Source organism: Colletes latitarsis, chromosome 8 (assembly GCF_051014445.1).
Source record: "Colletes latitarsis isolate SP2378_abdomen chromosome 8, iyColLati1, whole genome shotgun sequence".
NCBI lineage: Eukaryota > Metazoa > Arthropoda > Insecta > Hymenoptera > Colletidae > Colletes > Colletes latitarsis.
The window spans coordinates 28073510-28097951 of NC_135141.1; the positions used below are offsets into that span (position 1 = coordinate 28073510).

Here is a 24442-nt window from a genome sequence, read left to right on the forward strand (position 1 = left end):
TATTATTCGTTCTTGGACTTATTTTTGCATTTCCCAAGATGGTCTCGAAGTAGAGGCTTGATTAAGACTGTCAAATTTAATACGATCCCCAAGGTAGTTGCATGACCGAGTAACGAAAACGAGATCAGGCCGTTACACTATCGTTTAGGTCAATCTTTCCCAATGGGATGCCTCCATATATTCTTAGTGCCAATTAAAAAATTTATCATCGTCTTTTCTGCCATGCAAATCTGCATTTTTTCTCTTTTTTTGTGGGGTGGCACAAATTAGATTGAGGAACACTGATTCGAGTCTTTATCTTGCAGTTAGCTAGCTTCTGCCATTTTTAAGTAATATTATCAAACAGATATACCATAAAAGACTGACAAGGATCGTGAGATTTACTCGTGATTCTTAATTCTTTATCGAGAGTAAAAGTTATCCAATTCTGCCGCTAGGGGTGCCCCTATCACAGTCGTACAAACGCTGACTTCCGAACTTTCTTAATTAAAATGAAAATTCCAAAGGACGAACAATGGAACGACCTACCCGATTTCTTTTTTATCTTGATTTTAGAAATTTTCTTTTCGTTCTAACATCGCGCAAAAGACAAATGGCATTTCGCGATGTTCGAACGGAGGTCTACGAGTTTCCTTGGCAACGACTCTCAGAATTAAAGCTTGCTACATGACCCTCGTATTTTGGCCAAGTTACCGCAATCGCGACCCTGAATAGACCTCCTTGACTTTTACTTTTCATTTTAAGAAGATCCGAAATTACCCTTGCAAACGTGCTCGCAATTGGTTTACTCTTCTCCCCATAACAACGTTGCGTATACTTATTGAAATCAAACGATCAATCTTAACTTTCATTAACAGTTTAAAGCCGTTGGTGTTTCTTGCTAATTGCCTTATTAGCTCCACGTATAACACGTTGACTGCCAGACCAAATTCCTCAAATTAAAAAGGAAATTAAATTTTGTTTATAGACTACTGGAAGCTAGCATACCCATCATTTATTATCGAATTTATAATTTCATAGACTCTGACATCTGATCTTGAGAATTAACTTTTTTAACCCCTTGGTTGAAAAGTCGCGTCACCCATGTGTGGTGTGTTAAACTCATTTAGATCTGCCACATGGTACGAAACCTAGTCGAGAAATCCAACAGAAATGAAAAGTTTTCGTTTCCCCAATATCGTTCCCTTTGCTGTATTCCGACGATTTGTTTCGCGCGAACCAGGGACTTTTGGCACGACGACGAAGAGTACGAGGACGACGACGAGGAGGAGGACTTCGACGAGGAGGATCGCGGCTCGAAGGAGAATCGCGCGTGCTCGGAGATCGAGGATCGACTGATGGTGTTCGGTGATCCGGCTTTCAACTACGCGACGTCCGTGGACTACAGAAACACGATCGATTTGCGCGAGATCGGCGTCGAGACGAAGAGGGACGCGCTGTTGGATCTGAAGTCTGGCCAGGCGGCCGTGTCGAGTTCCTTTCGTCTGCTGCAGACCAGGTTAAATATAGCCGGTGGCATGGCGCACAGTCGCAACAACATGGTTCCCGATCATCAGCAGCATCATCATCATCACCATCATCATCAACAGCAGCAGCAGCACCAGGAGCACCAGTACCAGCAGCACCAACAGCACTACGAGCACCACGAGCCGCGGCAGCACCAGCAGCATCAGCTTCAAGGGTGGAGCAAGGAGGAGTGCTTTAATTTTAGATTCACGGATAAATCTCAAAGCGCGCCCAGTCTGCCTAGCAGCATCGACGAGTCCGCACACGGTCCAAGCACGTTCGCGGGCCACACGTCCTCAAGGGCAACCTCGTTCGTCTCCACCTCGAATCTGTTCGAGAATTACACGAGGGTAGCGAGCGTGCCCGTAGACCTGAACCTTTGCGGATTTTCCACGTCGTGCGATGATACGCGGTACCAGGAACTGAGCCCGCGCGATCACGAAATGGCGGATGTTACGAACGTTCACGAGAAGAAGCTTACGGACGGCCACAGGGAGGAGGACGAGGCGGGACAGCCGAAGAACTCGTTGACGAGCTCGGTGAGAACACAGGCGCCGCAGAGCGTGATGGTGGACGGGAAGATGGATCGCGAGTCGATCGAGGGTAACGGTAAGAACGAGGGGGAGTGCGCGGGCGATCGCTGCGCGAACCCGCGGGAGAGGATGCAGGTCACGTCGACGGTGAAGACACAGGATCGCGGGAACTGCGTGCTGGACATGGCCATAGCCATGGAGAACGACATGGTGGACGAGGCGATCAAGCAGCTGAAACGGGAGGTCGAGGAGGCCACCGCCGTGTCGAATGGTAAACACGCGATGGACGGCGCGCAGAGGAGCCTGTCCGGCAGACAGCGACCGCACAGGGTGAAGAACAACGCCAGTTACGAGCTGGCGCAGCAGTTCGAGATCGACGAGAGAAGCTTCCGGTCGAACAGATACCGCAAGGAGATCGCCATCGACGACGAGGCGGGCACCAAGTCGCCGAAGAGCAACTTTGGCGGACGTAAACGGGTATCGAACAACGCCAGCTACGAGCTGGCTCAGCAGTGCGATTACATAAACGCTCTGCAGTCGTCCAGGGGCGCGTTCCAGAGGATGGACGCCTGCGACGAGCTCGAGGAACCTGTGCCCGTGTCCGGTCGATCGTCGCGGCTCAGGGTCACCGACATGGTGCAACAGATGAACAGCAGCTCGACGTCGAATCTCAGCAATTACAACGAGCCCCGTGCCGAGACCAGGATGTACTCCAAGTCCACGGAGGACATATTCTCGCAGTTCTCGGTCGGTCCGTTCACCAGGGTGCCGATCAATCAGCTGGGCCAACGGCTGAAGAAACAGGAGGAGGAGGAGTCGCTTCTCTGTCAGGTAAAAAAAAACTCGGATCCATTTTCAACCTGTGGAGACGATCCTAGTGGCCATCCCGTAGTAGACGACGAGATAGATTATCCCTGCTTGGAAACCAAACCCATAGGAGCTTCCAGCCTGGAGGGGGGCGTGTCGCGCGAGGTAACGAACGCCCGCGAACCTCCGGAAATATCCCTAGAACACGAGCACGTGCGCGCAACCAGAACCCCGAACGCTGTACCGACGATCCTCGAGCATCCAGCGGAGTTCGACCAGGATCTAGCGAAATCCTTGGCCGGCGGGCAGCAGGACGACGTGGACGAGTGTTCGTCGTGCAACAGGAACGCCAGCGAACGGCTGTGGAGGGTCATAGTGGAGAAGCAGGCCGTGGAGAAAGAGGCTTCCGCGGGTAAGGTGGCGGAGACGGCGGAGAAGTCGCTGGAAAAGAAAGAGAGCGAGAAAGAGAAGGATGAGAAGGAGGGGGCGAAGGCAACGGAAGCAGCGAGGGGACACAGTGTCCACGGTGTTCGTTGCCCCCCACCAAGCGGTACCGACGGCCTGGAAGCCGGTCAGAGGAGTGGGAATCCAGCGGCGGCCGTGGTAGTTGATACGAATCATCGCGGTGATCGCGACAAACGTCACGAGGAGAACGCGGCGGCAACAACGGCGACGGTTAGGGTAGCAGACGCGACGATGACGACCACGGCGAAACGGTCCTTCGTCACGCCGTCACCTATCAAGGACCCGTCCTCGGGGAGGATACAGAGGGGCATGGCCGTGGACGCGTCCCCCGTGACCGCGGTCAAGGAGGAAAGGAAGAAGGGCGGACTGGGTGGATTCCTTCAGAGATTCTCGAGGCTACGGTTCAGTGGTAGATCGAAAGTGCCGCGTTCCGAGGTGCAGAAAAAGAGTGATACGCTCGGCCAAGTGAATCGCGGCAAGGTGAACGAGGAACATGCTAAAAAGGAGCCGGATTACATCATTATTCCGTTGCACGGGCCGGAAGATGAGAGGCGCAAGGACGAACACGCCGCCGTGGATACCAAGACGGACGGGAGGACCGTTGGCGACGTTCAACGAAGCTCCTCCAACGTTAGGTGAGTTCCCTATTCTTTAGATTTAAAAAAAAACATTACAACCGATATACCTATTTATCTCTGTTTCATGCGTTGTTTTCTCATTTTTACTTGTTGCAAGCTTCTTTAATCGATTACTATCCTAAGTGACAATAAGGTTTATTTTGCCTTTTGTAAATAGTTTTACTATGGATAAAAACAATACCAAAACGTCTAGTAACAAAATAGTCCACATATATTCTTTGCCAAGAAGTTTAAAAAAACATACACGTATAAAAGTTCTACAAGTAAAAATAGGACCAAAATGTAAAGTAACAAACAACTTCATAAATGCTTTGACAAGAAACTAAAAGAAAAATATTTAAATACTGTTTCTCTCGATTCAATGCAAGACAAGATACCAGTGCGTACGTTAAATAGATCAAAAGTGCTGCGAACCAACGCAAAATATGTACCACTTTTACACGCGAGGGCATATTTAATTAACACCATAACCACGTACTAGCAAATGAGAATTTGCTCACTTCCTTCCTAACGAAACAGATTTATTCAATGTTTTTTTTTTACAAACGATCTCCTAATAATGCTGGAAGATGTAACTTGAGCATTTCATCAAAATGGCTGACATAGATCGTATGCCTAGTACGTTATCTATAAAAAGCTGTTACTTCTATGAGAATTTTTATTGATAATCTCAGCAAAGATACGTGATAACGTATGTAGTTTGTCTAGAAGACTGATTCACAGAATTCTCACGTCTCTACTAATAAAGGAAGGAACCTCTGCGCCCGGAAGCCCAGTTCCCGACTTCACCGTTACTGAAATAAATTATTAAAATAATACATCCATGTTTCCTAAATATACGCGTGTGCGCAATTTCCAACGACTGGAAAAGGCAGCGCCGCTCTAAATATTCACCGAATCCCCAGAGACATAAATCGATATGGATTTCGTGAAACACAGACGCGTTCCTAATCGATATGGGTGGAGCATATAAAACTCGATTGATTCTAATTAAAGGGGGCGCGCGGAGGATGTGTGCGACGAAGAAGAAATTATAAATGACGGTGCACGTTTGGGTACAAAGGCCGTGGTACCATTAACCTAATCTTCGCTCGCACAGCGTATCGTAACGCTTGTATTGTTTGCCTTTAAATTTACGATCCGAAGCGGTCGCATTTACTCATCGACAGCCGCTGACTTTGACCTCAGCAATTGTTTACACGATTTCGCCCAAGGTATATACGCAGCCACTGTGAATCACTGTATACGCGTTGTTTCTACGGCTTCGGTGTAAACATTTGTCTTACGCAGGCCGTAAAAATGGGTCGTTAAAATTTTCAATTACCTCGACTAGTTCCGCCACGTTTATCTGCAGCGTATACACGCCGGGACACGACGTTAGAAAAATATTTGCCTGCTGTCTCGAGATTGTGGCCATTTTTAAGGTACGAATCGGTGACACGGTTCTCCGTTCCTTTTATTCGATAATTTGAAATATGCAGCCGCTAGGCATAAAAGGGTTAATAGTTTTATTACGTAACAACGTATCGTCTTACGTAATTATCGGATTACGAAAGAGCTCGCGTACGGTATCAGCCTTCTGTTTAGGATCCAAAGACCAGTCGCGTATGTATTGGAAATTGAATATCGCCGCTGCGTCGTTAAAGTACATTGACTGGCGGCTCGGATTCGTAAACAACCTTTCTAGATGTCCGTGAATCTGTTTCGAGGCATGTTTCTCCTCTGCGAGTGGCAAGCAACGAGGTCAGTGATATCGTGGCTTTCGTAATGGCGGCCAGAGTAGGAACAGCTGCCAGTCCCGCGCTTACCACCCACTCCTCCCATCATCCGTTCGAGTCTTATCCAGCTTCTTAATTCTGCTTTCGTCGCGACCCACGCCGAACGCGAATCTCCGGTAGAGATTCACCGCGTCTCTAACGGCCGTTTTCCCCCCCCCCCTAACAGTGCCTCGCATCCCGCATCTAATTCCACTCTAATCAGGCTTCGCGCTCGCCCGATCGATGGGATTTCACTCTCGTTCGCGTTCCTGCCGATCCTCGGCCCCAGCGTATCGGTTCTCCGGGTCAAATTCTCCCCTAGTTCTCCCCCTAAGGTCGAACACCTTGGGTCGAACGTCGACAATAGGATCACGGTGCCGTGGACGAGGAAACATAGAAAAGACAAACGATATTCGGTAGCTTGCAATCTTATGTAGGGTGTACGGTCAACCCTGGGAAAAATTTTAATGGGGGATTCTAGAGGCCAAAATAAGACAAAAATCAAGAATATCAATTTCTTGACTGAGGCTTCGTTAAGTAGTTATTCGTTAAAAATTCGAGTGAAATTTTTCGACAAAATTAAAAAATTTCAAATCGTTTTGGAAAAATTATTTTCGATTGCAGGGGTTAATTACAATCATTTTTGGTCAACACACATACCCCTGAATTCCTACGCAGTTTCGAGAAAAAAATTCGAGAAGTTGGCCAAATCGGCGTTCTACAGCCGCAACATTTTATTACGTTGCAAAATTTCAGACTTTGTTTTGTAATTACTTTCACGAACCTTCTACCTAAAAATTTCAAATCGTTCTGGAAAAATTATTTTCGGTTGCGGGGGTCAATTACAATCATTTTTGGTGGATAGACATACCCCCGAAATCCTATCGGCTTTTTAGAAAAAAATTCGAGAAGTTGTGAAATTTCTCGATGGAAAAAAAAATTTAAAATCGTTTTGGAAAAATTATTTTCGGTTGCAGGAGTCGATTACAATGATTTTTGGTCATTACACATACACTCGAAATCCTACCCAGCTTCGAGGAAAAAATTCCTTACCGAAAATCTAATGTGAGGTCAGAAATGCTTCCCTGAAAGTTCGTGCGAATCTTTAAAATGTCATAACTTCTGAACGGATTGGACGATTTTAAGGTTTAAAAAAGCAAACTACGCGTATTTTAATGTAGAATATGTAGAAATTGCAAAAATATTCGAAAAGTTGATCTTTGACCCCGTAAACTGAGAAAAACCCAATAAAAATGGTCCAATTTTCAAACAGCCATAACTCCTCCAATAGTGAATATATTTCAATGAAACTTTTTCCTGAAGTAGAGCTCATGGATACCTACAAAAAAGTATTACACAACTTTTTTGTAGGGCGTCAAACAAAATTATTAAAAATCGAAAACGCAATTCTAAGAAAAATCGACAAGGTGCTTAAATTTTTCGGTGAAAAAGAAAAATTTCAAAACGTTCCGAAAAAATTATTTTCGATTGCAAGGGTCAATTATAATCATTTTTGATGAATAGATATACCCCGGAAATCCTGCCCAGTTTGGAGAAAAAAATTCGAGAAGGTGTGAAATTTTTGGACGAAATTAAAAAATTTCAAATCGTTCTAAAAAAATTATTTTCGGTTGTAGGGGTCGATTACAATCACTTTTGGTCATTAAACATATCCCCGAAATCCTATTCAGTTTCGAGAAAAAAATTCCTTACCGAAAATATAGTTTCTGACCAGAAATGCTGCCCGAAAATTTCATGTGAATCTTTAAAACGTCGTAACTTCTGAACGGATTGGACGATTTTAATGTTTAAAAAAGCAAACTACGCGTATTTTAGCGAAGAATATGAACAAATCGCAAAAATATTCGAAAAGTTGGTCCTTAACCCCGCAAAATGCAGAAAACCCAATAAAAGTGGTTCAATTTTCAAACAGCCATAACTCCTACAATAGTGAATATATTTCAATGAAACTTTTTTCTGAAGTAGAGCCCGTAGGTACCTACAAAAAAGTATTACACAACTTTTTTGTAGGGTGTCAAACAAAATTATTAAAAATCGAAAACGCAATTTTAAGAAAAATCGACAGGGGGTATTTAATTGATATATACATAAATTTTTCAGCGAAAAAAAAAAATTTCAAATCGTTCTAAAAAAATTATTTTCGGTTGCAGGGGGCGATTACAATCATTTTTGGTCAATAGCCATACCCTCGAAATCTTGCGCATTTTCGAGAAAAAAATTCATTTTGTGCGAAACTTCAAACATTAATAAAATTTTTACGAAGCCTCAATCAACAAATTGGTATTCTTGATTTTCGTCTTATTTTGGCCCCTAGAATTCCCTATTAAAATTTTTCCCCGTGATGGTCGAACACCCTGTATGGATCATCGAATATTAATAATGTTTCGTTCAATCTTTTGCAGGTGAATGCACACACAGAGGAGGTGATTGATATTTTTTTTAAGTCAACCTACTTATGACGAAGAATTGTTAGCTTCGAAGATATTTCCAACTTCTCTCAATAGCCAACGCGTTCCACGTGTCGAGATGCATTCTGCGAATCGCGGAAGAGAAAAAATAGAGTTTCGCCATGGAGAATCAGTCCGCCTCTCTTAATCGAATTTCACTTTCGCCCGGTTCTGTATCGTTCTCACGTAATTCGACCTAATTGCATTCCCTAACGCCGAACGTCGACCGTTTAACCTTTATCCGCGTCCCCCCTTCCGCCATTTTCCCTCTGGCTTGTCTGAAAATCGTCCGCGCCATCTCCGGCGCGCCTCGATGCTCCTCTTTCATGTAAATATCTTTTCTTGGGACTATCGCGGACCGTCAGTTTCCGTCTGACTTTTCTGCCAATTAATCTCAATCTCCGTCATGACCCTTGCTCGTTAACGATTCATTTCCTTTTACTTCGTCGATCGCAAGTGGTTCGGTTGCGCCGGAGTTGTTTATCTTTGAGCCACCCCCCCCGGGAGACGGGATTTTAGGGAACGACGCTCCCGTCGGTTTTAAAAGTCTAATGATAAAGAGATCGATTGTATCGTTATTTTTTCTTTCTAATTTACGTTTCGACCTTTTCACGGCTGAATTAATCAGCGATAGGAGGAACCTTTGCGTTGAATTATTCTCGTAATTTAACAAGTCTGATTCATAATCGAGCCACGATCTTGGTATATTAAAATCCACACATTTTCATACTCTTTTATCATTTAATAATTGTAGACGCGAAAGTGTCTTTCAATCTATTTTGATAAAATTATTGCTCTAATAGAAGGATCGTTCGGCGCGACTTCAAATAGTTTCGTCCAGAAAAAGCGTAAGTTGACGGGCTCCGGACATGGCTGATCCCTTAAAGACCGTTCTCCAGTTCCCCGCGCGGTTTCGTTTTTATTACAAGCTTCGTTATCTCCAGATCGAACTCGTTTCTCAGAACGAAAGGCGTATCTGATCCCCTCTCGTTTGGTTTTTACAAACATCTGTTTTATCGCGCGGAATTCCGCCGAATCAGCGCTGCTTGCACCTCCAGACGGTCTTTTCTTGCGCGCCGCTTCGACTGCATTCGCTTCAGCGGCGAGTGACAATGGTAGAAAATGGCCCATTTTGGCGCTCGTCCGCGAAAAAAGTAAAATCGCCACGGAACAATGCATCGCCGTGTCGCGGGTAATGAGAAAACTAATATGAAAAATGAACAAAAAGAACTGGCTTTGAAGAGCAACTTGTTTGGAATTCGTTGGAACTTGAGTTCCTCGTATATTTTAATACTTCGATCGCTTTAACAGATTTACGTTGGTCAGTCGTTACTTGTAATTGCACAGTTTCCTTCTTCGATTTTATTTTTATTACAGAGTTTATACAAGGTGTTCGGCCAACCCTGGGAAAAATTAACAATTCAAAAATTTCAAATCGTTCTGGAAAAATTATTTTCCGTTGCGGTGGTCAATTACAATCATTTTTGGTGAATAGACATACCCTCGAAATCCTAACCTGTTTCTAGAAAAAAATTCGAGTAGGTGTGAAATTTTTAGACGAAATTAAAAAATTTCAAATCGTTCTGGAAAAATTATATTTAGTTACAGGGAGCAGTTACAATTATTTTTGGTCATTATACATACCCCCGAATTCCTACGCACTTTCGAGAAAAAAATTTGAGAAGATGGACAAATTGCCGTTCTACATCCGCAACTTCGAACGTTAATAACTTTTTAACGAAGCCTCCATCGACAAATTGGTATTCTTGATTTTCGTCTTATTTTGGCCCCTAGAATCTCCCATTGTAATTATATTTTTTTTTTTCCATGTATTTGTCTATGGAGGTACAGTCCATCACTTCTATGCATAAGTGTGTGTCCCCTCTTCACTCGTTACCTAAGTATTCGATTAATGGAACAATTAATATCGGAATATTCGAAGTGGGATTCGACAAGGAGTATACAAGCGCTCTGCCAACTGGTATTTGGCATGAGCGTCGCTCGAGCGCGAGCAGTAATCGTCCATATAATTCTTTTCTCGTTTTCTTCTGTTTGACACAGTGTCATTGACTCCGCGCGGCGTGTACTATTGGAAATTCGTTCCAAGCGTTCAACGTCCGTTTATCTCCCTTTAGCCGCGAATATTCGAGTCCCCGCGATTCTTCGTTTATTTAATAATGCTCCGAGCATAACGAGGCCGATATCCCACGGCTGTTTACATCCACGATGCGTGTTAGGGGGGCCCGATGAATCATCGCGAGACGCGGTAACGCCTGTGTAATTCAAGTACCCGTTGCGTTCGCTGCGACCTTTGGCGCGTCTGTCGCTCTGGAGTCGGTCGCTTACAATGCGAACGAATCTCGCGGGGCCGAAAGTAGCGTAAAACGGGCCGCGTTCCAGCAATAATACTTCACGAGGGTTCCCTTTCGTTCCCATCCGAAGCTAGTCGTATATTTAGAGGTGTGACTTCAACGCTGAACTTTATCGGGCCGTTAAGTAATCCTGACGTGTCGCTGTCTTGCAATACTAACGAAGTAAACACGGTGACGCTATGATTTGTGCAACGTTAAAATTAGTCTCGAGCAGCGGTTTCGAACCGTTTCAAAAAATTATAGTGGGAGATTCTAGAGGCCAAATTAAGACGAAAATCAACAATAGCAATTCCTCGATTGAGGCCTCGTTAAAAAGTTACTAAAAAATTTCAAATCGTTCTGAAAAAATTATTTTTAGTTACAGGGGGCAATTACGATTATATTTGGTCATTAGACATACCCTCGAAATCCTACCCATTTTCAAGAAAAAAATTCGAGAAGATGTGAAATTTTTCGACAAAATTAAAGAATTTCAAATCGTTTTGAAAAAATTATTTTCGATTGCAGGGGTTAATTACAATCATTTTTGGTCAACACACATACCCTCGAAATCCTACCCATTTTCTAGAAAAAAATTCGAGAAGCTGTGAAATTTTTCGACAAAATTAAAGAATTTCGAATTGCTTTGAAAAAATTATTTTCGATTGCAGGGGTTAATTACAATCATTTTTGGTCAACACACATACCCTCGAAATCCTACCCATTTTCTAGAAAAAAATTCGAGAAGATGTGAAATTTTTCGACAAAATTAAAGAATTTCAAATCGTTTTGAAAAAATTATTTTCGATTGCAGGGGTTAATTACAATCATTTTTGGTCAACACACATACCCTCGAAATCCTACCCATTTTCAAGAAAAAAATTCGAGAAACTGAAATTTTTCGACAAAATTAAAGAATTTCGAATTGCTTTGAAAAAATTATTTTCGATTGCAGGGGTTAATTACAATCATTTTTGGTCGATAGACATACCCTCGAAATCCTACCCATTTTCAAGAAAAAAATTCGAGAAGATGTGAAATTTTTCGACAAAATTAAAGAATTTCAAATCGTTTTGAAAAAATTATTTTCGATTGCAGGGGTTAATTACAATCATTTTTGGTCAACACACATACCCCTGAATTCCTACGCAGTTTCTTGAAAAAAATTCGAGAAGTTGGACAAATCGGCGTTCTACAGCCGCAACTTTGAACGTTAATAACTTTTAAACGAAGCCTCCATCAACGAATTGGTATCCTTGATTTTCGTCTTATTTTGGCCTCTAGAATCTCCCATTAAAATTTTTCCCATGGCTGGCCGAACACTCTGTATAAAGAGTCTCGTAACGTCGAATTTGTTTTGTTAGTTATTCTGAAGAAAAAGAAAAAATATTAAATTCGATCGAGAAGGGACAGAAAAGGAAACGCCTGAAACTCTGTCGATCTCTTTATATAACAAATAGCAGAGAAACAAAAAGTTGCGCGAGAAATTCAACGACTGACTAGCCGCGCGCTCGGACCACCTCGAACGACTTCCGGACTTGTACTGGAATGAAATAAGATTAATAAGGCTTCCGAGGCTGGTACACCTACATGCATGGAGGTATATATTTAACCATAGGCTCGTTCATGCTCGCATACCTCGGGTTCGTGGCATCGCGCGAAGCAGAAATATAATTCTCCTTTTGACTCTCTCGATGATCAGCCACTCCATCGGAAAAGATATATTTTAAGAGCCTCCTGATTCATCGAATGACACATACCGATTAACAATTAAAATAAGTCGTTCCACAAATTTATCGACAGCGTAGTCGCGAGAGCTGTGTCATTATTTTTCTACCGATTTGCTCGTTTAAACGCGAGTTTCATAAACTGTTTTTATGAAAGTCCGGTTTATCGCGGCCACCATTTTGATGGTTTCTGGAAAACGATACAGAGATAAGCCCGAACACTCCACGCTTATAGAAGTCAGAGATTATCAGATCCGTTTGAATGGAAACTGTTTTCTGGAAAGGACTGGGAGAGATTATGCACAATCAGAGCTTTTGTATAAGATTCACCCTTAAACGTTGGTTAGATATGCTCGTAAGGAGACTCTCATTGTTAGATTTAATTCGGTCCACTTAAAAGATTCCCTTGCTTTTAGTCATAATAATGTCTTGCATTGTATCAACCATTATTCGGGATAAAATATCCCAACAAAAGGGGGAAAAATTCGGTGATTATAATTTAAATACTTTGATACTCGAGTACACGCGTATTCGAGCGACCAAATCGAAAGTTTATTCGTTTAAATATTCCAATATTAAATTACTTAAACAGTTCCAACCCTAGTTCGAATACCTTCTCAATGCATAATAGGTTCTAGAAGAGTTCACGATCATATTGCGTCCATTTTCTTGTCTTTCAAACGTACAAAGCCCATTCCCAGCGTAATGAGATTTATTTGAAGAACATGTTGGTAGCAAATTACAGTACGCGGCGGATCGTTGGAACGTCTTCCTTGCTGGTCGCATAATGAAAGGTTTGCTTATGCGGTTGGTCGATGGAAAAGTGTCTCGTTAATGATCGTCGATCCCGTTGGCATCCGTGGACAATATTTCTACCCGGATCGATCGATCGTCGATCGTACCTCGTACAAAGAGGTAGCACGTTTTGAAATTAATCTAATTCTTTTTACTATGTAAATATTTTCAACTTTAATAGTAATATTGTAAATATTTTAAAATGCAATCTCTCCAAACAAATTCTCGCATAAAATGTATATATGGTGGGACGTACGAAAAATCAGTACTTTACAAGGTGTTTTAAATGTTTCAATTACATAAACACTTGACGATCACCATACAATACAGTGTGAGTCACGCAAAATGATTGGGTCACGCCTCTCCTATGGTTAACAATAGAAGAAAGCGACGGACAAAGTATTTCAACTGTTTTAATAATATTCCAACTTCCTATGACGTTACTTTTATCCGCCAGTGATGCACCTGCAAAGTACAACTATCCTTTTTTAAATCTAATATTGCGTGAATCGTGCAGGCCAGAACACGGGAAAAGCAATATTTACAGATGGCGAATAAAATCACCGTATAACGATTTATTCCTGACGTTTATTCGATCGAACAGTATTTATTCGAAAATAAACCGGTTCGAATGATTATTGAATCTTCTATACGATCGTGTACTGTGAATTATAAAATCTCCCGTGTGGTTCTTTGAACAGTTCCTCGGTGAAACATAGTTCATAAATAAGCGTGTAATTGTACATCAAAATGAAAGAATCAGCGGCAGAGTAATTTTCAAGGTAAATATCAAGCTTATGTACACTTTCCTCTTAAATAATAAGTAATTTATATTCGCGTCAATAGGTAAATAGTATTAAAATTCTTGTTTTCAATTTTCCTGTTTATTTGAAATCGTCATTTTATTCTCGTAAAACCTGAATCGATGCAAAAGAAATTCGTAAGCGGATATCCCGTTGGTCACACGAGAGTTAAATATGAATTCTGCTCGACTCTGAATCCGATCCAGAAGAGAGATAATGCTCGATCGAATTGCCCGACTCTGCACCGTCGAAGCTTCGCGGAGGTCACTTTCCCGAGAAAGAATCGACGGTTGCATTTTTACAGACGTAGATTCAGACGTTTAAGTGCGCACTTATGTCTCTGGTCGAACGTCTGCGGTTGGTCGTTTCGTCGTGTGGAACCGGAGTGGGTGCTTCAAGTCGGACGGATCCGAATCCGAACGATCTCCTCAATTACTCTCAATCGTTGGGCTCGATTATTTTTTTTTTTCTTTCGTCTTGCACGCCGAAGAAAAATTAAATCGTGCGTGGCTACGCGTACGCGTACATTCCGAGACAAAAAATGCTATAAACCGACGGAAATAAATATTTTAACGTCCTTGGGTACATCCTTCCACAATCCCAATAATTAAAAATAGACCTGATCAGGATTTAAAAATTAAAATTATATTGCTCTTGTATAGTTCGAAGGGGTGAAGGTGATTGCAGCCCTTACAGAATGACTAAGACTGTAGTGTAGTATTTTTTAGTGACTCGAGAATAACAGATGGTCCAAAATGTACAGGGAAAAATTTTAACGGGGGATTCTAGAGGCCAAAATAAGACGAAAATGAAGAATACTAATTTGTTGATGGAGGCTTCGTTAAAAAGTTATTAACGTTCAAAGTTGCGGCTGTAGAACGGCAATTTGTCCACCTTCTCGAATTTTTTTCTCGAAAGTGCGTAGGAATTCGGGGGTATGTCTAATGACCAAATATAATTGTAATTGCCCCCTCTAACTAAAAATAATTTTTTCAGAACGATTTGAAATTTTTTTTTCCGTCGAAAAATTTCACACCTTCTCGAATTTTTTTCCCGAAACTGGGTAGGATTTCGGGGTTATATGTAATGACAAAAAATGATTGTAACTGACCCACGCAACCGAAAATAATTTTTCCACAACGATTTGAAATTTTCGAATTCAATTGTTAATAATTTTTTAACGAAGCCTCCATCAACAAATTGGTATTCTTGACTTTCGTCTTATTTTGGCCTCTAAAATCCTCCATTAAAATTTTTCCCCGAGGGTGGCCGAACACCCCATATAAAAAAAAATCAACGCAAATAAAAAATTTTTAAATATTTCAATCATAATTGCCACTGATCGAGCGTTATCATTTAACAAGTATGTAATTCTCTCCAATTATCTGTTTTGTTGCGAATCGATGACATTTCAAATATGCCGCGCTTTCTCTAATAATTCAAGCAGTATCGAACAATTTTTCACGAAATAATGGAGAAGTGAAATTTTTCTACGCGGTCTTCAGTCGCTGTCGCGAAACATGGCCGCGACAGGGGCACACGATAGTCACGGCGCGATCTTTCGACGATCTTTCTCGATCGAACAGGTTGCCGGAGCCGCTCGATCGGAATGCGTCGTTTAATCACGGGCGAGCATGCCCACCGGACAGTGGTCCATGATTATTTAGATGTTGGGCTCGCGAGACAAACAAGCGCTCGGATTGGCTGGCGTACGTTGCATCCGTGGATACGCTTCCGCGTTTTCTTCGCGTAACGGGAGCTGCGTGATTGATGATCAGATCGCGTGAAAGCTTCGCTACGAATTCACCGCGGCGAGCAGCCTTTTAAAATAGCCATTCGATACCGAGAAACCTGTAATTTCGATCGTGCTGTTACTTGATTCCCCGTTCCTTTAACCCCGGAAGTGCGAGGGTTACGGGGCCCCCTCTTCGAGAATCGAAACGATACCGATCGATCCGCTGCTCGGTTTTTAAACGATCCTGCGTCTGAGGGGCATTTATGCATTCTCTGAAACGCGCCTCTCGTCTGGTAGACGTCTATCGGGAAAACGATTTGCATACAGCGGTCTTGCCTCGCCTGAATTGTATCGAAAGCCATTTCGTGTCTCGTGGATCGATGAATTACGAAGTGCTCCTTTGAGATTAATAAATACTAGGGAAACATAAATTTAGAGAGTGTACGTGCGTTTACAAAAACGTAACTTTTCTTTCTTTTTGAATCGTACAGTTCGAGGGAACGGTATGTGAAAATGGATATTTTTCAGCATTCAGAGTAGCGTATCCCCTTAATTTATATGCAGCACGCCCATTCTGGTCGTTTCTCTTTCGGATGGAACGATAAAGCCGCTCTACCGTGACCAGTCGATGTCGGCAATTAACTTTTTGCCTTTTGGAATCAATGATTTCGCGACACGCCTCTCTGGATCGCGAGAAACTCGTCCCGACTTGACCCTACGCGGTCTTCCGAGACCTCGATTGACCCCCCACGCGTTTCTACATTATTTATAACTTATACGGGATGAGGCACTTGAGACCATCACTTCAAATAACGTCTAGCCTATTCACCGAATTAAACTAAAATATTCAACGTCCAAACTATTTGTTTGGATTGTACAGATAAGCTCTATGGTTGTAATACTACTGTACGGAACTATAGAAATTATTTTCATTTTAGTTTTATGAGCATCTCTACTCATTTATACTTTTTGTAAAATTTGAACGTACATTTATAATTTTATATTACAAGTTGGATGTTTCCTGGATCAACTCGAAAACTATACATTTTTTGTATAATATTTGTTGATTTAAACGTTACAAAATTACTGAACGGTAAAAGACAGTTCACTTTCACCCTAAACTATTTTATTTCGAATATTCAATGAACCTTGCAAAGCTGTGCAATAAAATCTAACGTGTGTGCAATTAAGGGAGTATTGCTGTCTAGGCTGTCATTTCTCCAGTCTTTCTTTGTGATTTTTTTTTTAACGACAGGTAGGTTGTTCTGTGCTGATATTTTGCAGGAATATTTATTGGTCTTATAGGTGTGTACAGTATTTTTTTCATCAACAAATATTAAAAATTGCGAGAGTTATAGCTCCTTGTTTAAAAAAACGCATTTAAACTGGCTTATATGATGTTTCAAGATCTAGCAGATGGATTTACTTCAAATTTGGGGAGAATATTCAGCAGACACGCCTTTATCGGTGAAACTAGAGATTTTAAAAAATATTGAGTTTTACTATTTTTTTTAATACGCTAAAGACAAGAGAACGATTAGAAAATAGAAATTCGAAACTTGAAGTGTCGCCATTTCTTTATTTATCAGGATTTTTACTTCTCCCTAGTTTCTACTATAACTACAACGTTCCTTGTGAAGATACTTTAACCCCCTCTGTTTCAAATTAGTGACTTGGCTGGAATCCTGGAAGCCATTGGAGCACCTTTTCCAGAAGAGCCATTAAATAAGAAGTTATTATTTTTAATATTTTTCCATGAAAAAAATATTGTACATGCTTAGAAGATGAATAAATATATCTACAAAGTCTCAGTACAAAACAGCCTACCTATCGATAAAAAAAAAAATCACAAAAAGGGCCGTAAAATTGACAGTCTTAGACAGCAATACTCCCTTAATGTGATAAAAAGGCAGTGCTTAATTTTGTTATTAGACTGTTTAGAATAGCGTAAGCTACGACTAGACTGTGAATGTTCATGCATTTATAGGAAATTTTAATCCTCAAAAAACTAGAAAATGGTACTTAATATACAAACGTACAAGACATACGCAAGATACGAATTATTGTACTCTCAACAAAGTTCCCGTTTCCTTAATTCTATTAATAAAAATATGAATTTCCATACAGATTCGCAGTCTAGCTATGACTTTCTCGCTATCGAAGAGGAAAAGAAAGCTTATTATTGTGATAGTCGTGTAGCAAATGACTGTAGTCAGCGGTAGGAAACCACAGGCGTGCAACGAAGGGTGACTACCGTTAGTATCAAAAGGGTTAGGGGGGCAGTAATTGGGCCTCTAAATCCCGACATTATTCGGTCAGCTGGCAATGATCGCCCAGTAATTCGGTCAAGCACGTTTTAAGGGGTGCAATATACCCCCTCATTCCCCCCAAACAAATTCATAAACAAAAATATAAATATTCCTTTCCTCAAATTAACCCACAAGTGGAATCTCAATCTCGACTGAATTATTTCACTTAATGTTGATTTTTACCAAATTGGTAAATGGAAATCAATTTCGACTGAATTATTTCACTTAATGTTGATTTTTACCAAATTGGTAAATGGAAATCAATTTTCCTTTAAAGCAAAACATAATGTACACATGTACTAAAAAATTTTTAGTAAATTTGTGGAGATCTCAATAATACACTTAAGGGGACCAGGTAGTCAGAATTTTTTTATAAGGATTTATTTAAAAAGAAAAAACGCTCGAGTAGCTTTTCATTGCTCAAACTTTCATAAATGAGTAAAATTACTTTGTTCCGACACCCCCGACTCCCTCGACATTCTCATCTCCCGAATCCTCACTTTTCACCGCAACGTCGCGAATCTTGACATTTAATTCCCGAATGGTACTACTTTCGAACAGAAACGTAAAAAAAATATCGATTTTCCGACTGCCTGGTTAAAAATATCAAAAACCTACGGTCTCCGACGAACAAACAAACAATACAGTGCCGGTAGATTATTCAAGCGATGGTAAAATTTGCTCTTTTACCCTGTTCCTCTCCGTACAGTAGTTAACATCATAGCTCGTCCCTCATTCCCCGCACTGTTTTATCAACGAGTCGACCTCCGGTGTTCCTCATCCCCGGCAATACTGGCCACGGGGGATAATCGGGCCAGAGGTATTCGAGACGCGTACAACGATGGTCGTTGGCGAAAAAAAAAGAAAAAAAAAAATGACCTGTTCACTCGAGCGTTTCGTTCCCCGGGGAACGGACGATGTATCCCGGGTAACAACCGGTTTCGTTCCACGAAAAGAAACTCACGTCGAAATCTCCACTGGTTCTCCACAGCGCGAACGGGAGGGCGCCAGTGTCCAGCAAGCCGCCCCTGCCTCCTCAGCCACCCCGCGTCGGGGCGCTGAGCTCGAGACCGTCGACGGGCGCGTCGGCGGCGGCGGCGGCGTCTTCGTCGCGCCGACGCGCGGCCACGGACCTTGGAAATCCGGCGGCCATCGAGATGGCGAAAGCCCGTGCGATGCAGGCCGCCCAGGAGCGCCCGGTCGGCCTGCTCGAGACCGACCTCGACGAGGCCGTGCCGTCGACGACGACCACCGCCTCAGCGAACGCCGCCGCCGGCAAGAAGACCAGGAGCCTGCTCAATCTGAATCACACCTCGACCACCCCGCGACTCAGGCCAGAGCACGCCCTCCACGTACCCCAGTCGCCCGTCGGCGCTTCGCACAGGAGCCCCCAAGACGACGGCGCCGCGTCCACCATCAATCAACGGCCACACAAATCCATGGAGTTCCTCCTCGACAAGGAGAACCTGCATTTCGTCAAGGTGAGTACCTTTATCCGCCCCGCGACTCTCTGGGAAAGGACCGCCTGCAACCGGGTCCATCGCGTCCCCAGAGACCCGACAGTCGCGATGGGGACACCCAGATCCCTCCCATGAAGACGGTTTCCAGTCGACCAGGGTTCGATCAGGCACTCGGCATATGGTGACCGCACCAGTTTCACCGTGGTTCGCGATTTTCTCCGAATTTTTCTGCGCCTGGAATGTTCAAGGGTGAATTTTTTATCGTTGAGGGCTGAAAATTTGCGTTTCGGTCACCCGTGGTTCGCAATTTTATTTCCGCGAATGTTTCTTTGCTTGGAATGTTCGAGGGTGATTGGGAGAATTTTCGTTTGAGACTCTTTTTAACGGTGGGGTCTGCGAGGGCTGAAAGTTTTGTATCTGACTGGGAAAGGAGTGTTCCTCCCCGGGTGCCTTTGGGATGCATTTGGGTTGGGAGTATCGTGGCTTGAGGGACAGGAAATTAGAGTTTCGTTGGACTTTGATACGTCTCGGGAGGATAATTTTGATGTCGAGTGAAAATCTCTTAAACTTCTAACTTACAGTAATATAGAATATTTATTTTACACACTAGGAGAAACAATGATCCCAATATCGTTCTAAATATCTTTTACTTTCATTAAGGGAATGTTTCATTAGACCCTCGCCCTTAACCCTTTGCACTCAGAGTCTTTAATATGAACAACTAGCAACACCAATTGCAATTTCGTAATGTGACTCCTGAAAATAAAGTACGAAAAATATATAAGTTTTTATGATTAAAATTTTATTCGAATATTTCCAAAATTCAGTTTATGTTACCAGAAATGAAACTCGAATCGAGCTACGTATTGTGTTTAGTAGAGTGCAAAGGGATAAAATACCAATAAAATACACACAGTCACCAGAAACATTTTAGAAAATAGAAGAAAAGAGTGCGAGCGTTAAATAATTGCAATAATACATATTCCCCTTTAATTTTCCAGTGATTGCTTAAAGCTGAGTTTGTTACTCGAACTATCGAGTGGTTTTTCGGGTGCGTTTGAACCGGACGTAACGAGTCTCGAGAGATGGAGAAAAAGAGTTTTTGTACTCGTCGCGATAGGGTTTCTTTGATCCACCCCAGGAGGATAATTTTGAATTAATTACAGTGTTTCTACCGATAGATCCGCGGTACAATTACGTTGACTACCTAATGCCGAGCGCATACACAGAAAATCTCGCTGCGCTCGCGTTTTAATCACCATTGTTCTTATTAATTTATTTACGATTCGACTTTTAATTATGATCGAGAATCTCGAATCGTTCGTTGCTTCCTGGGGTGCATTCGGACGAGTATAATGCGTCTGGAGAAGAGTTTCATTCGGTAGATCTTGTCGCGAAATGAATCCTTTAATTCGTCTTCGAATATTTTTGAATTAATTATTGCATTTTATATAATTACCACGGAACGTGTTTGTCTCTCTTTCGCTGCATCTTTGACTGATTATTCAAATATTCTTCCCGGTGTTTTATCGTCCACTTCGTTTTTTTATCTTCGATGATAGTAGCTTTGTCAAAGGTCAGTTCCTCGAATTCTTCAGACAAATGGGACTACAAGTTTCCGTCGATGAGTCTTAGGAATCCCTTGATTAAATAGCACCGTGAGTTAAAAGTTTAATAATCACTGATCTAGATAAAGATTCGTTCCTATAATCTCTGATGGAATAGGTGGATTAGCTACTGCAAGGAACTATAATTTTCTCGAGTGATATCCACGATAAGAAATCCGTCTTTACGCTCCTAAATTGTGTTCTCACGATCGGTCGTTAGTTAAACAAGAACAGTCGTAATGATAGTGTCCGTGTGTAATATTGATCGTTCGATCTATATCTCTTCCGCGGCAACGATAACGATTTATCGATATACATAGCGATCGTCGCGACGTGTAATTTTTCACGCGTTATTTACGTCCACGTCGCTAATCGCGCGTCGGGAGAATTGTCAATTTAATTATGCTCGAATAATGAACGCTCTGTTAACAGTACCTCGCGACGCATCGCGTTGAAGCGCTCTCGAGGAGAGTATTATTATTAAAAACGGTATCGATAAATTCCTGCTATGCCATACGATTCGAGATAACGTATCGAAGAACGTGATAATGATTTTCGTCAGCTGCCTTTGAAACGTGCGTAAGTCTGCATAGTCGTTCCATAAATATAATGATCCTATACAGAGTGTTCCGCCAAACCTGGGAAAAATTTTAATGGGACATTCTGGAGGCCAAAATAAGACAAAAATCTTCGTTAAATAGTTATTCGTTAAAAATTCGAGTGAAATTTTTCGACAAAATTAAAAAATTTCAAATCGTTTCGAAAACATTTTCTCCGATTGCAGGGGTCATTTACAATCATTTTTGGTCGATAGACATACCCCCGAAATCCTACCCATTTTCGAGAAAAAAATTCGAGAAGGTGTGAAATTTTTCGACGGAAAAGAAAAATTTCAAATCGTTTTGAAAAAATTATTTTCGATTGCAGGGGTCGATTATAATTATTTTTGGTCGATAGACATACCCCCGAAATCCTACCCATTTTCGAGAAAAAAATTCGAGAAGGTGGACAAATTGCTGTTCTACAGCCGCAACTTCGAACGTTAATAACTTTTTAACGAAGCCTCCATCAACAAATTAATATTCTTGATTTTCGTCTTATTTTGGCCTCTAGAATCTCCCATTAAAATATTTCCCAGGGATGACCGAATATCCTGTATATTCAATACTTATAGAATATAATTTTCAACCGAGTTTCGTGTTTCTTTCGTTCAATGTTTGAACGGGTCGAAACTGACCCAAACTGAGCGATTCCCCTGCAAATTATAAATCCGCCACTGTTTTCCACGTCAAATAAATCGATTATAGAGACACGCGATTTCCACGAACGTTTCGTCGTTTTACAGATATCAATTGTTTTCAACTGGACGTTTGTTTATCTACGGACTATCGATCTACGAGCAAACAGGTTTATATTTGTCGTGTCGCGGGTCTCGTGCGTTCAAATTCGCCGACTGCTCGTTAATTCGAATTTCACCGGCGGAATTTATGGCGAGTCTATTGCGATTCCGACGAAAACGCAATGCTGTGTCGCTGCCACGTTTAGCGGGCATTAATAGCGGAATAAATTATAAAGGATTCAGGGGGAAGCCGAATGAGGTCTTCATCGACGATACAGTATCCGATCGAACGTGTTGCTTTTCAGGTTTCTTTCATTCTTCCGTTTCGATGACGTTCGTGTTTCGATGGTGGGTCGTACAAAGGGCGATTGTTCGGTGTTAAAATAAGACCGTTAAGGTCAGGCAATTTTGAAAGATAAAATGCAACGGGGGGAAGTCACTTTGGAAACATTTGGTTCCTTTTAACGCGATCAATCGGGCAGCTTCGCTTCAGCGACAGGGATGTGTGAAATATATTTTCGTTTCCTCCAGTATGTCGAATCGAGATCGATAGAAACCAGATATGGAGAAAACTGCATTCGAATAAGAGATAATCGATACGGACCAACTTACTAATTTATCACGATTGAATTCGTATTTCGTTGTGAATTATTTTATTCTATTTTTCGGGTGTTTATATTTTCTTGCAATTTTTTTTTAATTTCTTCCATATCTTTCGTAGATTTGCATCTTTTGGGCGCATCCACACACAAACACGGGTCGTTTTAATTCACACACACGCTGTGCAACGGGCGGTAGAAATCAATTTTAGTTTCTTGCGGCCGCCACCGCAATGGAAATTGTATTTTATACGATTTCCATTCACGGCGACTTTAATTGACAGGGTCCGTTAAACCGCGCGATCGGTGTGAAACGGTCGCGGAATGGTCCTGAAATTAAATCAGTGGAACTCGTGCACGAGAGCACGTAGTGAAATAAATCACAGAAACGCGTTGACTAATTTTCCATTGGTAACTTTGTCAGGGTTTTTATTAATTTAACTCGTGAACCCACTCCGTATTCGTACAGTATTACAACTTGTTACTCCTGTTTACAAAGTAGTGTTTTTTTATCAACTATAAACCGATAGAGAAGTATTTATTAATAATATAAACACCATACGTGTTTTTTTATCTCCAAGCGGTAACCCATCCCGAACTCGACCGCGCCCAATGCAGCTGCACTTCTCGATCAGACGTGAATCAATCCTTCCAACGTGCCACCACTGCTGCTCGGTATTATTTTTAATTTATTCGTACTCGAACCCTTAAATATCTGCCATGTATAAAAAAGTAGACACACACCTGTCTCAAGAGCAACTTATTTCTCATTTACCATCATCTAATATGGCGTACGGACGCGAGTGGGAGTAACTGTATATTGTACAGACGAAACACGTGAAAATAAAATTGTCCAATGTTCGTGTGATGTAATTAAACGTACGAGGTGATCACACGACGAACTGATTGCATAATTGAAATTGGTATAAAGTTCAGAAAGTGTCCCGCGCGTAACGGTATGCGAGATCGAACTCGATTATTCTTATGACACTTCTAATTTTAATTTCAACCTACTAAACATTTTAATTTTAACCTCCATCCCCATTTCCCAACAGTTATGTAAGTATAACAATCGTGTGCTCGCGTACAGCGCGTTAATTAGTGCAAGATCCTCGATTATAAAGTATTCGAAGTTGGAATTTAGATTTTTTTTGCGTCTTAGTGTGCGTTCAAGCTAGGTCTGACTACGAACGAGTACGCTTCTACTCATGTTTAAAAGAAAACGTAACCCTGTATTCAGCGAGAATCCATGAATCTCTAATTAAAAGTGTTACGTATTTTCAATGGCAAGATCGGCATTTCCAACAATATCGTTATCAATAAAATGGAGGCGTTAAATACTTAAGGGCTTGAAATTGAAACGTATCTGATCGGATTAAAACGAATAATGCTCGCAATATAAAACGATTAAACAAAGATAAAAATATTCCGTGTTGATTGTTGAGTTCAATCTTCGGGATATTAAAAGTAAAAGAGTATAAAATAACGTTAAAATCCAATTACGTATCTTGTAAATTAACAGCTGTACGTTTCATTTGCGCGA

At 41.7% G+C, this 24442-nt stretch overlaps 1 protein-coding gene across 7 annotated transcripts in view; it reads left to right on the plus strand.

The window, feature by feature from the left end:
* LOC143344550 (uncharacterized) overlaps window positions 1-24442 on the plus strand; it is a 111058-nt gene that overhangs the window by 26131 nt on the left and 60485 nt on the right. For all 7 annotated transcript variants that reach the window (XM_076770695.1, XM_076770698.1, XM_076770699.1 and 4 more), the window contains exons 5-6: window positions 1223-3946; window positions 18886-19375. In XM_076770695.1, coding sequence (XP_076626810.1) covers window positions 1223-3946; window positions 18886-19375 — 3214 coding nt within the window. The remainder of the gene's footprint in view (window positions 1-1222; window positions 3947-18885; window positions 19376-24442) is intronic.